Source organism: Enhydra lutris, unplaced genomic scaffold (genome assembly GCF_002288905.1).
Source record: "Enhydra lutris kenyoni isolate GAN:26980312 unplaced genomic scaffold, ASM228890v2 scaffoldscaffold4, whole genome shotgun sequence".
Lineage (NCBI taxonomy): Eukaryota > Metazoa > Chordata > Mammalia > Carnivora > Mustelidae > Enhydra > Enhydra lutris.
In genome coordinates, this window is record NW_019154088.1 from 18,768,740 (window position 1) to 18,781,670 (window position 12,931).

General features: G+C 35.3%; 1 protein-coding gene across 2 annotated transcripts in view; it reads left to right on the forward strand.

Moving 5' to 3' along the window:
• The window catches only part of LOC111138820 (adaptor related protein complex 4 epsilon 1 subunit), a 58,876-nt gene that overhangs the window by 8,740 nt on the left and 37,205 nt on the right, over positions 1 to 12,931 (forward strand). For both annotated transcript variants that reach the window (XM_022490726.1, XM_022490732.1), the window contains exons 4-8: positions 217 to 290; positions 958 to 1,079; positions 3,961 to 4,120; positions 5,779 to 5,945; positions 8,895 to 8,968. In XM_022490726.1, coding sequence (XP_022346434.1) covers positions 217 to 290; positions 958 to 1,079; positions 3,961 to 4,120; positions 5,779 to 5,945; positions 8,895 to 8,968 — 597 coding nt within the window. The remainder of the gene's footprint in view (positions 1 to 216; positions 291 to 957; positions 1,080 to 3,960; positions 4,121 to 5,778; positions 5,946 to 8,894; positions 8,969 to 12,931) is intronic.

Sequence of the window (12,931 nt, forward strand, 5' to 3'; positions counted from 1 at the left end):
CTGTGATACATAATTATGAAGGATTTCAGGATAAAGAACATCTGAAATCTTCCTGAAGTTTTTGAACCTCATATTTTGCAATCTGTCTTTATAGTTAACCTGTAGCTGTTATCTTTGACTCTTAAATTTTTGAATATATTATTGCTTTGTTTAATTTCTTGGGAAAAGTTCATTTTTATTAGGTAATAATGAGACTTTCCCCCTCAAATTTTATAGGTTATTTGGCTGTTTCTTTATTCCTACATGAAAATCATGAACTGCTGCTTCTCCTTGTGAATACAGTTGTAAAGGTACTGTATTATATGTTGGTAAATATGAAGTCTTAAATTAGTCTTCCAGGTATCTGACATTTTACCTCAATCATATTGAATTAGATATTTTTAGAAGAAGCCAGGCTTACAGAATGGGCTTAGAAAGATCTTTTTTTAAAAAAAATTAATTATTAATTTATTTTTTAAAGATTTTATTTATATATTTGCAGACAGAGTTCACAAGTAGGCAGAGAGGCAGGCAGAGAGAGAGGGGGAAGCCGGCTCCCCGCTGAGCAGAGAGCCTGATGCAAGGGCTCAATCCCAGGACCCTGAGATCATGACCTGAGCCGAAGGCAGGGGCTTTAACCCACTGAGCCACCCAGGCGCCCCTAGAAAGATCTTTTAGATCAGTTTCTGAGTTTGTAAAATGAGGCTAGTAATAGACCTTAACCCAGTTGTAGGGGTTAAGTGAAACATTCTCCTACTGCTGTTATTATGGTTTCATTTGAAAGCAAATCTCTAGACTTTTAGTCAGATGCACTTTTCTGGCTGTTGTCTTTTTCTCTAGGATCTGTTCTGAATGTACAAATTAATTATAAAGTTAGTAGAAAACTGTATATATGTAGGACCATTGCAATGTTGAACTCACTAACCCTAAATTTCAAGATTTGCACTGAATGTTTTGTTTGCTTAATCATTACGTCAGGACTTGCAGAGCACTAACCTGGTAGAAGTATGTATGGCTCTTACTATCGTCAGCCAGATTTTCCCTCGAGAAATGATTCCAGCTGTTCTTCCATTAATTGAAGATAAACTTCAGCATTCTAAGTAAGTAAATTATTTTGGGGTATCTCTCTATACTATATATTTCAAAACAAAAAGTTATACTAAAAATTTTATTATAACTTTAACTTAATGTTGTCAGGGTGGAGGATATCCTTTGATTGCCAGATATAATGCAAAAATCCCTAATAGCATCGTCCTTCATTTTACATGGGTTCGAGAAAATGCCAGGTAGCTTTCTAAATTTAAACTGAGAGGCAGTGAGGTTTAGTGTCAGGAATCCATGGCTTTTCTCCCAGTTCTACCACTAATCAGCAGTGGTCCTCTTTTTCCTTTGGCTATGTGGGGTTGGTTGAAGCATGTTAGTTTTCACGGAGTTGTTTTGAGGATAAAGTGACATAATGGAAAAAATCTGGTAGTAGTTCAAGTGCTATGAATACAGAGCTTCAGTGTATTGAGGTTGCTTTCATGGCAAAACTGTAGTGTTCAAATTCTGTTTTATAGCAGAATGTATCCAGATAAACCTTAACTTACAGTATTTTGCTAATCCTATCTTATAAGATTCCTTAACTTTCCTTATCAGTTTGACTTACTTTTTCACAAGTTATTATTTTTTTTTAAAGATTTTATTTATTTATCTAAGAGAGAATGAGAGTGAGAGCAAGAGAATACAAGCAGGGAGAGGGAGAAGCAGGCTGTCCGATGAGCAGAGAGGCTGATGTGGGACTCAATCCTGGGACTCCAGGATCATGACCTGAGCCTCAGGCAGATGCTTAACTGACTGAGCCACCCAGGCGCCCCTGTTTTGTTTTGTTATTTTATTTTTGTTCTGTTCTTGATGAAGTTCCATAACTTCATAACCTTTAGAGCTAGGAAAAAGTTTGCAATCACTTTTTCCTTTTTTTTTTTTTTGTGATTACAATATTTTAGTTATACGTACATTCTTAATTTTTTTTGTTAATGTTTTATTTATGGTAGATCTGTGTTCAGAACAAATGATGGCTATAGACAATTAATTACTGGAAATAAAATACAGTTTTTCTTAGATAATTACTGGTTGATCTGATCATAGCAGAGCATTATTTTTATGTAAATTTCCCTTATCCCCACTGTTTTGTGATAATTAAGTACTTAGCCTTTGTGTGCAGTCCTTCTGAGAACTGAATTTTTTCCTTATTGCTTCTCATGTACTCTAATTTCAAATCCTGGCCTCTCCTGTCTTTCACCAGTTAGACTTTTTGAAACTCTGCTTCTGCCATTATGGCCATACCTAACTCCATACAGAAGAACATGGGTCAGAGCTATAGGTAGGCCAGTGGATGTCACAAAGATGATGGTTGGCCTTGACTTTTGAATTTCACCATGCCAGACCTCTGGCCTCAATCCAGGTCTCCTGATGTCTTTTGTTAGTACCACCACAAAGGGCCAGGCCTGCAGATTCCTGAGCCTGTTGAGTGTTTGTATTCCATCATCTCGTTTACCTATTCTCTCTCAGAACTGATATTTGTTAACCCTTAATAGCAATACATATAATGAGATGTAGTTTATAGGCACCATAGTATTAATGATATTGATGGCAAATCTGTTGTTAATCTGCTTTTGCTTTCTCTGGAAAAAGAATTTTCCGTCCTGGCATAGTTTGCCTAGGAAGGTAGTGAGTTGCTTATTAATGGAAATTAAAAGAAGCTAAATTTGACATTTGTTAGGAATATTCTAAAAGGTATTTTTGAGTGGGACACATAGGATTGCATTGAATAATCTCAATTTTGAGATTCTATGATTTTAAGTAACAGAAATACTTATGAAGGAACCCCAAAAGTAAATACTTCACTTTTGTGACACTTGCTGCTGTTATGAGCATTGCCAGCATAGCCTGCAAATATGATATATTTAGAAAGAGGCATGAGTGAGAATAACAAGGGATATACTTCCTTGGAAATTATAATAAAATATAGGATAGCAACTTCTTATTTTGCTTCTTGTGTGCTAGACATTATCTGTTAAAAATTAAGTGTAGGATTAGTGTATACTTTCCTTTTCATTTTTTTTTAAGTTTTTACTTATTTGAGAAAGAGAGTGTAAGGAAGAGCAGGAAGAGGGTGGGGGGGATAGGCTCCCACTGAGCAGGGAGTCCAATGTGGGGCTTCATCCCAGGACCCCAAGATCATGACCTAAGCTGAAGGCAGACGCTCAACCCACTGAGCCACCCAGGTGTTCCTGCTTTCCTCTTCATTGTAATGACATTTTTGAAACATGAGTTGGGCAAGGGGAAGAGTAACATCTTTTAATGTGAGTCTCCCTTTCTGCTGCCCTGCCTCCCTAAAGTATTTGGAATATGCTTGCCCATGGTAGAAAAAAAAATAATAGAAAGTAAAATATTAATGAGATTTCCAATATTAATAAAGAAACTTTAATATTAGTAGCTAGAACTACCTTTATAAATTAGAATTGTTGATTCTTTCCCAATTTCTAGAGGGCATTAAAAAATGGAATTAGGGAATTAAAGAGTTTATTCATATTGGGGAGGATATGAGTTATGGTGAGTGCTGTGAAATGTGTAAGCCTGATGATTCACAGACCTGTACCCCTGGGGCAAATAATACATTATATGTTAAAGAAAAAAAGTTTGTTTATTTTCCTTGATTGTTCTGGTTTCAAAAATAATAAATGCATGCTTGTTACCAAAAATTATGTAACTACAGAAATGTATAACATGGGTGTTTAGTCTCTTGAGCTCTTACCTCCTGGAGATAACCACTTTTTATAGTTTAGTGGATTAGAATAAAGAAATGAACAAAAATGAGTAATTCTTTCTTTTTCGATTAAGGTAATAGCTGCTATCTTGGAATCATTTCATCTACAATCTTTTCAAACTAAATGCCTGACAAGTCAGATGGTTTGTTTAGATTTTATTTTTTATCTTTAGGGAGATTATACGAAGAAAAGCTGTTCTGGCATTATATAAATTCTATCTCATTGCTCCTAATCAAGTACAGCATATTCACATTAAGTTTCGGAAAGCACTTTGTGACAGAGATGTTGGGGTCATGGCTGCTTCTTTGCACATATACTTTAGGATGATTAAGGTAAGTTGGAAATTTCAGGAGATACTGAGCAGTTTCTATTAGAAAAAGATAGTTATGAAAAAAAATGTAATTATGGAATGAAAAGGAAACTCAGATTTTTCAGTAAAATGCTGAATTAACATTTCACGTTTTTATTACTGACTTTTTAATAGTAATTTTTGCAAGTTGTTTGATAGCATGAGTTGTAGGCACATTACAGAGTTAGTCTCTTTTTTAAATGACTAAGCTTTTTGAGTTACTAAAGACACATGGAAAAATGGTAGTTATAGGAGGTGATTGAAATATCCATATTTGTTGTTTTTCAAGCAGTGACTTTCTTTTAAATTAAATAATTTATATATCAGAGAGAGAGAGAGAGAGAGAGCACGAGCAGGGGGAGGGACAGAGGGAGAAGGAGAAGCAGACTCCTTGGTGGGCGTGGAGCCCTACTCAGGGCCTGGTGTGTGGGGCCAGATTCTTGGACTCCTAGATTGTGACCTGAACTGAAGTCAGACACTTAACCAACTGAGCCACCCAGGTGCCCAAAGCAGTGACTTTCTTTCATACAACTTCATGAGATGTCTAATGAGCTTCTAGAAATAAGGAGAGCCAGTGGGGGTTGTGCAAGGTATATAGACTACAGTGTAGACTCCTTACATTGATACTGTGTCGGATGTTAAAGGAATGTTGAATGGTATGGTAAAATTTTCTAAATGGTGATATAGATTTATACTAATTCAGCCTCAGTCTATTGCCTGAAAACCTTTGTATGTTTTATGTATATGTGAGAGACTCGATGACTATTATAAAACAAAATGGCATATTTATTGAATTCAGTTTACAATTACAGAATTGAAGATTGTGTTCATTTTTATGCATTGTGCTCCAAAGTAGATTGGTATAAAATAGATATTTGATGTTAAATCTTATTTTTCCTCTAATGTTTACTAAACTTTGAAAGAGCTATTATTCCCCTTCCAAAAAGGTGTCCTTGATAATGAGATTAAAAACTACAATGAAGAATCTGATGTTTACTTTGAGGAATGTGTATGTAATTTCCCCAGTTCAAGAGATTAGTCAGATAGATAATCAAAGCACACTCATTCAGAAACACAGGTATGTTTAAATACTGTAGGATTAATTAATTTTTAAAAGGCAGATGCACTGATTCTGGGAGGTTTGAATGTTTGAGTAGACTTGACTGCTGTGTGCTCTTCCACCCAGAACACAGATCCTTTACATGAGAAGTCTTTTGCAAACAAAGTTCAGAGATTGCAAACAGGCCTTGATCTTCTTCAAAAGTAGAAATAATGCCCCTTATCAGTGTGCCTTTCATTCCCCTTTTTGATTTAATTGCTGATATTGGCTAGTAAAATTTCTATATAAGATATAATTATAAGAAATTATGAAATGTGATTAAGACTCTGTGTGGGTACAGGTAGCTATTGGTGGAAGTTTTTTGGGGAATGATTCAGATTTGGATCAGGTAGCTAGAGCAGTTTCATCAAGGAGGAAATCTAATTAGGTTAGAGTACTGTTTCATTAAATGTGCACCTGAAATTTCTAAGTGAACATACAGATATAATCTAAGTTAGATTCTGTATGGCATTTCAACCAGGTCTATTTTATATTTGATAAGACATTAACAGAACATTTTTTGTTTTGTTTTTTGGATATAGGAGAATTCATCTGGATATAAAGACTTGACAGGGAGTTTTGTAACAATATTGAAGCAAGTAGTTGGAGGAAAGCTCCCAGTAGATTTCAATTACCACAGTGTGCCAGCACCATGGTTACAAATCCAGCTTTTGCGAATACTAGGACTTCTAGGAAAAGATGATCAAAGGTAAACTGTTCTAAGTAAACTTGATACCTTGATAGCCTGTCATCTAGAAGTTTCATAAATCAGATTCTCCCAATGTTTAATAAACCACCGTAGGAAGGACATAACAGGTTGCTAGGATAGGATAATCCTGGCTCTCTGCTTATCTAAATCCTGCTCATAGAGAAAGGGACCTCTGAGGCTCCATATCTTTCATGAAGCCTTCTTAATCATTCTAGTTTAGGGATTGGGAAACTTTCTGTAAAGGGCCAGACAATAAATATTTTAAGCTTTGTGGGCTGTATGTTGTCTCTTGCAGCCATTCAAGCCTGTTATTGTATAACTCAAAAGGACAATCCATAAATGAATGAACATTGCTGTGTTCCAAAAAATTTATGGATGTTAAACTTGAATTTCATATAATCTTTATGTATTGTGAAATATTCTTTTGATCCCCCCCCCCCCGGCTAATCATCTAAAAATGTGAAAACTGTACAAAAACAAACATCCAGCCAGGATAGGCCTGCAGACTTTAGTTTGCTGACTCTTGCTCTGGTTGGATGTGAGTGCTTCATTTTAATTCATTTGTCTAAGTTACTCTTTTTTTTTTTTTTTTTACTCTTTTTTTTTTAAATATAATTTTTATGGGTGTCTTTTCAATGATATATATTTTGTGTAACTTTTTATTTTGCCATAGTTTTCAAACTTACAGAAAAGTTCCAAGAACAGTACAAGAAGCTTCCTTAAACCATTTTCCTAGAGACATCAATTATTTGCATTTGTGTTATTTTTCTTTCTCACTCTCTATATATTTGTGTGCACACATATTTTAAAATTTTTTTCCTGAACTGTTCAAGAGCAAGCCCAACTAAATTTTAGTTCCTTTGAGAGCAAGGACCATGGCTTGAGTCCTTAATGTGTTTCTCTCTTAAGAAAATATTTGCTAAAAAGAATTTTGCTAATCGGTGTTTTGACTTTATGAGAGATGGTTCTCCTTTGTGCATTTGGGTACCTTCTAATTCTTTAGCCTGTCTTTACAAAGGGATTGTCTTCTGGGCTCTTGCTCCTCCTAGTGCCTTGTCAGTGTCATGTCAGTTTGCATTTCCGGGGAGCTCCTAATGAGAGCTAATTGGACTGTATCACTCCTGGTATTGCTATGTTACTTTTTCTGTGTTTCTGAATCTCAATTCCTGATGAAACCTAAGTAAAAAAACTGGAGGTGATGGGAGTAGATATGCACATTACAAATGTTTGTCCTAATTTTATTTTATATAATCCAGTCTCTCCTATTGTGTAGCTCTAGTTGGAGTTCACTAGAATTCTGTTTTAAAATCATGAATTTCATGGTAATGCAACCAGACCTTACTGGTCTAAAAAGATCCAGTGACTTTGGAGGCATTTAGTGAATTTACTAAATTCATTAACTCATTATTTTTCTTACTTCCTTTATGGATGAATTTAGGGAATATGTACAAAGTTACAAAGTATATGTACAAAGAGAGTGCTTACCTCCAGAGAGCTCAGTTGAATAGAATTAGGCCCAATGAAATGAATAAAGAGGGGAACTCTTATGATGTTGTGGAACATTAGAATATTTTCTCCTTTTTTGTCCCAACTCTGACATTTTCTGTTAACACAAATCTTGTATTTCTTAAACCATGCTTAGCTCAGTGTGGCAAGTAAAAATGTTATTTTATAAATATAACAGGATTCAGTGTATTTAATTGAAAGAGTTAATTTACTGGAAAAGTCTTTTTATATTTATATTCTTTTGTCTGTTTGAATATTTTCTTGTGTTTTATAGCATTCTTTGTCTTAGGGTATTAATGTTGCTTGATCATGTCTGCAGATGTTTCCACATTTTCATGTGGTTAATTATGACTCTTATGCCAGACATTGGCTTTAAAATATAGAAGACTAGACTGTAATCTAGGTGTAGTATTACCAAATTTGGGGCCGGGGGGAGGGTTGTAATGTCTGCCTTGTGGTTACTGTCTGGAAAAAGTGCTTACACAATAAAATGAGGGATTTTAGAATATGGTTCTGGATTCCCACTGGGTAGTTATACTTTAGTCAAGACAGAATAAAAGCATATGCACTTCATATTAAATTTTATAACTGTATATTTGGAAAAAAGAAATTTTCTGAAAAAGGTGTAACATACATCACAAGTTGTTTGTGTTGCCTCACATTATTTTGATCTCTTTGTTTGTTTTACAGTGTAGTTTCTCTGCAAGACTACTCTGTGTATTGTATGTGATGCAGTTGTTTTTTTTTTTTTTCTGTTACTGCATTTTGAATCTGAAACAGAAATGCCAGTTGAGAAGCCATAGTTTCACACTGACCTCTTGCAGAAGACTTTTCTAGGTTGGGAGGCAGAGTGCTCTACAAAGCACTGCATTTTCTTATAGTATCTACCTCAGCCCAGTTACTGTAACTGTAATCAGTAACCACAAAGATACAGGAATGATAGAAACCCATTTCACAAGATGTGATCTCTTTATATTTAATGTAAATGAAAGTTGAAATTTTTTTTCCAGAGAACCTGGTGCTATTCAAAGAAAGACTAGTATTTAAATATTTTTTAAAGACTATGTGGTTACCATCTGGAATAATCTGGATATGTGAGATTTTACAGTAGTAATTTGAAACAGGTAGCATATTTTACTATATATAAAATTATGAAGATATTCAAACAGAAGCCTGATTTATAGACTAGACAGGTAGAGGAAAGAGTTGATTGACTTTAGATATCTCTCCATTGACTAGTTAGCTTTGATAAAGCAGGAAATTAAACTCATGAAAAAGAACAAATGGAATCTTAAAGAAGTGAAGTTCTATTAAGTTCATAAAATGAATTTCTTTCACTTCTTTTCTGTAGATCCTCAGTTTTAAAGAGAGAGAAGTTTGAAAAACTGTTTTATTGCGTTATAATACTATAATTCTACTGCAAATAAAATATCTTTTAAACAGGACAAGTGAATTAATGTATGATGTTCTTGATGAATCCTTACGAAGAGCCGAGTTAAATCACAATGTCACATATGGTAGGTAACATATGTAAATGCTACTCTAATGATTAACAGTGTTTTCCAGGAGTGTAACAAAATGTGTGTTAGAATACTATAAATTCCAAAAGAATTGTATATGTTAATTTTTTTTTGTATATGTTAATTTTTAAAATGATTCTTTGGGTTATTATTTTTCAGTGCAAGCCTTAGATAACTAATAGAAATAATTTGAAATTATGGCATTGTTTAAAATGTTGACCTAAATTCATTATTAAAGTTATCTTTCTCTTTTCTAATTATTTCATTTTTTAAGAGAAATTGTTTTTATATTGAAAGTATTCACTAAACATCTAATTGACTGTAAGTGTAACCCAGTAGGTCTGTTCCATACTTAGGAAGACAGATCTCAAATAAATCAGTCAACTGGTCATCAAATATTGCTTAAATTTCTGTTTCTTGTCAGGCCCTGTGCAAAGTGCTTAGAATACAGTTGTGGATAAAATAGTATTATCATTGACCTCACAGACTAGATGGAAAAGGACAGGTGATATAAATGTTACAAAGGAGAATTATAGGGTGCTATAGCAGCTAGCTGTAAGTGAGAGGAGGAACAGGAAGATTTTTCTGGAAAAATGATATTTAAGAAGACAACTGAAGGAAGAGAAGGGTATAGACAAAGATGTATAACATATATATGTATGCAATAATAATATTTATATGTGTGTTGTATACAGTTTTATAAAGTAATTTAATGATACGAGATGAGCAATTTGGAGGTGGAGAACTTAGGAAAGTAACCAAAAAACTTCCACTCTTAATAGCCAGAGGGAGGAACTTTAGTTCTTTATTGATTACTTTGAAAAAGCTCAGGAAAGAAATTGGGGTATTTGGAAGTATTCAGAAGCAAAATAAAACAGTTTGAATTTTGCGTGCTCTGGAGAAGACCAGTAAAGAGACATTGAGAGAGTAACTCATATGAGAAGTCATTTCTTAATCTAATAAAATCTAGTAAAATACTGTGAAGTAGGGGCGGAAGACCATTACTTGTTCTTCAAGACAGTGGTAAACTGTGGATTTTTAAAGACAATGATTGTAGAAACGTAGGATTGACTAGGGGGCAGAAATTGCACTAGTTTAACTGTAAGAAAAGTGCTTGACAAAGATGGAGTAGGAATAAGGAGAAAGGATTGCAGTATAAGACTAGTACAGGGATGATAATGCACATAAGGAATTGAGATGGTAAATTTTGAAGGATAGATTTGTGTTTTGCACATATAAATGGTAATTAAGGCAATAAAAATGGTTTATTCATTTTTTCAACCAGCATTTATTGAAGGCTTACAGAACAAAAACTTGATCTGTAAACCAGGTACAGATTGAGGAAAGAGTTGATTTATTTCTCATGCTGAGTCTGGGAGATTAAAGGAAAAGGAGGTAGATACAGTCCCTACCCTTAGGAGTGTATAGCATAATGATCAGTTGGTATTATCTAGGATCCTGCTATGTAATGAGAAGAGTCAGGCCAGAGGTAAGGATGAACCTTGCTGGCACAGTTGGTTTGGCCAAGAACTGTCAGAAGCTCTAGAGAAGTGCCAGAGTCTTTGCAGGCAGCCAAGTTAAAATGTTTTGCTTGAGATATAATTAGCATGTAGGGTAAGAGTTTAAAAGGATCTACTTTTCTTTTTCTTACAGAAGGTTTTTTGTTTTGGGATTTTTTTTTTTTTTTTTTTTTTTTTTGTAATTGACATTTCAGCTTTAATTCTATTTTCTTGAATAGGTAATATATGCACATGGTTCAAAATTCAAAAGGTACACAAAGGTATACAGTGAACAGTAAGTGCTCCTTTGACCCTTACTACTCACCACCCAGTTCCCCTTTTTGGATCTAGCCATTGTTACCCATTCCTTTGATTTGGAGAATGCTGTATACCTGAGGGAGTATTTTTTAATGTTCTCCACTAGGGCACCTTTCCTTTATTAAGATTTCTGGGACCAAAACCAACAGTTTGTTTCTTTGTAGGCTGTCAGTCCAGTGTTCACCTTGCCATGGAAACCTTATAGTTTCTTTTATTTATTTCCTTTATTAATCTTTCCATTGTTAGGCTCCCTCCTTTTTTGTATTGATATGGTTTATAACTTACAGTGATTTTATCAATGGTAGACTGTTCTTTAGTAGTGCTAACATAAATATTTTTTTGCTTAAGGATGTGAATTTTAAATTATGAACTTCATAAGAGAAGAAACTGTCTATCCCAGGATCTGGTACTAGATTAATCAATGAGTAATATATTTTATTGAATTAAAGGAAAAGGAGATTACTTTTTATCAGTTATCTGATTGAATTTTAGTCTTTATACTTTCTAAACCGTATTTTTATGACAGTTCCATTATTATAACTTACCTTACTGTTAAATTAAGGTTTAAGTCACATCAAAGACATTTATTGACTACTGTTATGTACCAGGCATTGTACAAAGTGATATAGAGCATATGAGGAAGTGTAAAATACAATCTTTGCCTTCAAGGAATTTACAGTATAATGGAAGAAATAGCTTATTTATGAAAGCATAATACCAGTATAAGGTAGAATGCTGTGTGGTGGGGGGTGGTGCAGGGAATAACCAGAGGTGGTAGAGATCACTGTGGGCCTGAGAACACACATAAGGATTTATTGATGTAATGGGGCCCTGAAAGGTAGGTAGGATTCAGATAGCCAGAAGGGGATCTAGGCAGAGGGACATGAGAGAGGGTGCAGAAGTAGGGATGTGTAAAACTGTTTCAGAGAATATTGACTTACCAGCAGCCTACATGGACAGTTCGTAGTGGGAGCAGTGGAAAGGCCATATTGCAGAGGTCCTCTCAGGGGAGCCATATGAGTTTGGACTTTCTACTGTATAAATCCAGAGATACAGGAGTTTGGTATGCAAGGTACTGATGAGAGTAACATTTTTAGTAAGTTATTTAATAAATTGGGAGAATTATATAAAATGGAGTACAAGGAACAGACCATCAAAAGTAGATAGAAGTTCATTTCCCTGTTTTTCCCACTTATTGCGTATTATTTGTAAATTTAACATATGACTCTGAAAGATAGAGAAATGAAGGTAGACTGGTTAGAGACCTCGGGATGCAAGAAACAATACCATAGTGAGTACCCTGTGTTTTCTTTTTGCCTCATAGTCCCGAGACTGGGTACTGGAGAGCCAGCATGCTGGAAATTCTGACAGGCACAGACAAAAATGCCCCAAGAAAAAAGCCTGCTGTCTAGCCAAAGGAAAGAAAAGAAAAAGGCAAAATAGCAAGATAGAAAACTTTTAGACAGTGGCCTTGCATTCCAGCCAAGCATCACAAAGAACACATTGTGTCATGGCAGAAAAGACTAAGTGGGAAGCCAGGAATTCCACCACACCAGGTGTAACCAGCTTCCCAACCCTCCCCTGAACTTGTGGTGGAGAAGCCCAAGAGAAGAACCAGAATTTCATCTGTGCCAGGTGTTGCCAGGTGCAACCCTCCCTTGCATTGTCAGCGAAGATGATATGGGGAGCCTGGATTTAGTTAGAAATAGGGGGTTAACTAAGTACCTGTCCTCTCTTTGCTGGGGTGGTGTTAGAAGAAGCCTGGTGGAGAGTTGGAGCCTTCATCACTGGTCAGGCATGCTCAGGCCACTGTCGGTGGTGGCCATGTAGGGAGTACTTAGGAAGTAATGCCCCTTTCTTTCCCAGGCAGGATAGTATCAGCAGATGTTCCTGTCCCCCACCACCTTGTCCAGAACAAGAACCCTTGCTTCTCCAAGTGTCAAAGGAGGCAGAGTGGAGAACCTGGGCTTCCACCCCCATTGGTGGTACCCACATCTCCCTGCCAGAGTGGGGTCAGTAGATAGAGACTTACTTCATATGAAAGTAACGTCTAGTCTGAAGGATATGGTATCAGTGGAACTTTGAATTTTTTGCGTAATCCAGCCCAAAATACCTATGATAAAATTAGAGTATCATAAATGTT